The 1,057-nt window shown below is 44.7% G+C and overlaps 1 protein-coding gene across 1 annotated transcript; it reads left to right on the top strand.

Annotated features, from left to right (window-relative positions):
• Nucleotides 1-891, top strand: LOC145028601 (Sugar isomerase (SIS) family protein). The gene has a single exon (XM_078977296.1). It carries the CDS (start codon nt 180-182, stop codon nt 789-791), a length of 612 nt encoding a protein of 203 aa, XP_078833422.1. The 5' UTR covers nt 1-179; the 3' UTR covers nt 792-891.
• The last annotated feature ends 166 nt before the right edge of the window (nt 892-1,057 follow it).

Consider the following 1,057-nt stretch of genomic DNA (forward strand, 5'->3'; position numbering starts at 1 on the left):
GATCAGCCGCAAATGGATATTACCAAAAACCTTGTTAGTGGAGGCCACTTCTTCTTGAAAAGAGACCCACTCCTCGTGACACGCACGTGACGCAAAAGATAAGAATTTGAATGTGTTGAAGTCTTTGAAGAACAGCAGCAAAGCAAACTAGCAAAGAAAGTTCAGGTGAGCAATTGGCAATGGAGGAATCAACCGCCGAATCGATGTCAACTCTCGCAACCAGAATTTGCAATCAAATAAACTCCGTCTTCACCAAATCCTCCACCACCACTCCCTCTCCCTTGGAGATCACCGTCGACGAAATAGCTTCCGCCGCCGCCCGCCGTGGAAAAGTCTTCGTCTACGGAGTAGGTCGAGAAGGTCTGATGATGAAAGCTCTATGCATGAGGCTGGCACACTTGGGACTCTCCGCCCACTGCGTCGGTGACATGACTACGCCTCCGATCTCTTCCTCCGATCTCCTTATCGCGTCCGCCGGTCCAGGTGGTTTCTCGACCGTCGATGCTATATGTGGTGTCGCAAAAAGGAACGGCGGTCGTGTGCTGGTTCTCACTGCACAGCCGGAGTCAGGATCGTCGGTGAAGTATGCGAGCGTGGTGGCGTATATAGCGGCTCAGACGATGGCGGATCATGGTGTTGCGATGGAAGAAACGACGACACCATTGCTTCCGATGGGGAGTGTATATGAAGGGGCGATGTTTGTATTATTTGAGATGGTGGTTTTCAAATTGAGTTCAGTTTTGGGTCAAAGCCCCCATGAAATCCGATCTCGCCACACCAATTTGGAGTAAGGAATTGGGAAGCAATTTAATTTCTTTACGTAACTAATTTACTTTTAGATGTTTCTATTAATTTATGAAGTGACATATCTCTTATCTATTTTGGATTTGAGTAGATATCTTTTCACTTTGTTAACCGATAATTTGTTTAATCTCTAGTGTGCATAGAGTAGGATTTGAACCTAAATGAGGTTTATTCACCTCTCATTTATATAAATTGTCACGTCATAAAGGTATATAAATACTATTTACTATTACATTCATATAGGTGGATATAT

Source organism: Lactuca saligna, chromosome 2, assembly GCF_052625555.1.
Source record: "Lactuca saligna cultivar CGN05327 chromosome 2, ASM5262555v1, whole genome shotgun sequence".
Taxonomy (NCBI): Eukaryota; Viridiplantae; Streptophyta; class Magnoliopsida; order Asterales; family Asteraceae; genus Lactuca; species Lactuca saligna.

Bases quoted from the DNA above. Each gene is read 5' to 3' on its own strand.
- LOC145028601 (XM_078977296.1), top strand. From the start codon at position 180: ATGGAGGAATCAACCGCCGAATCGATGTCAACTCTCGCAACCAGAATT.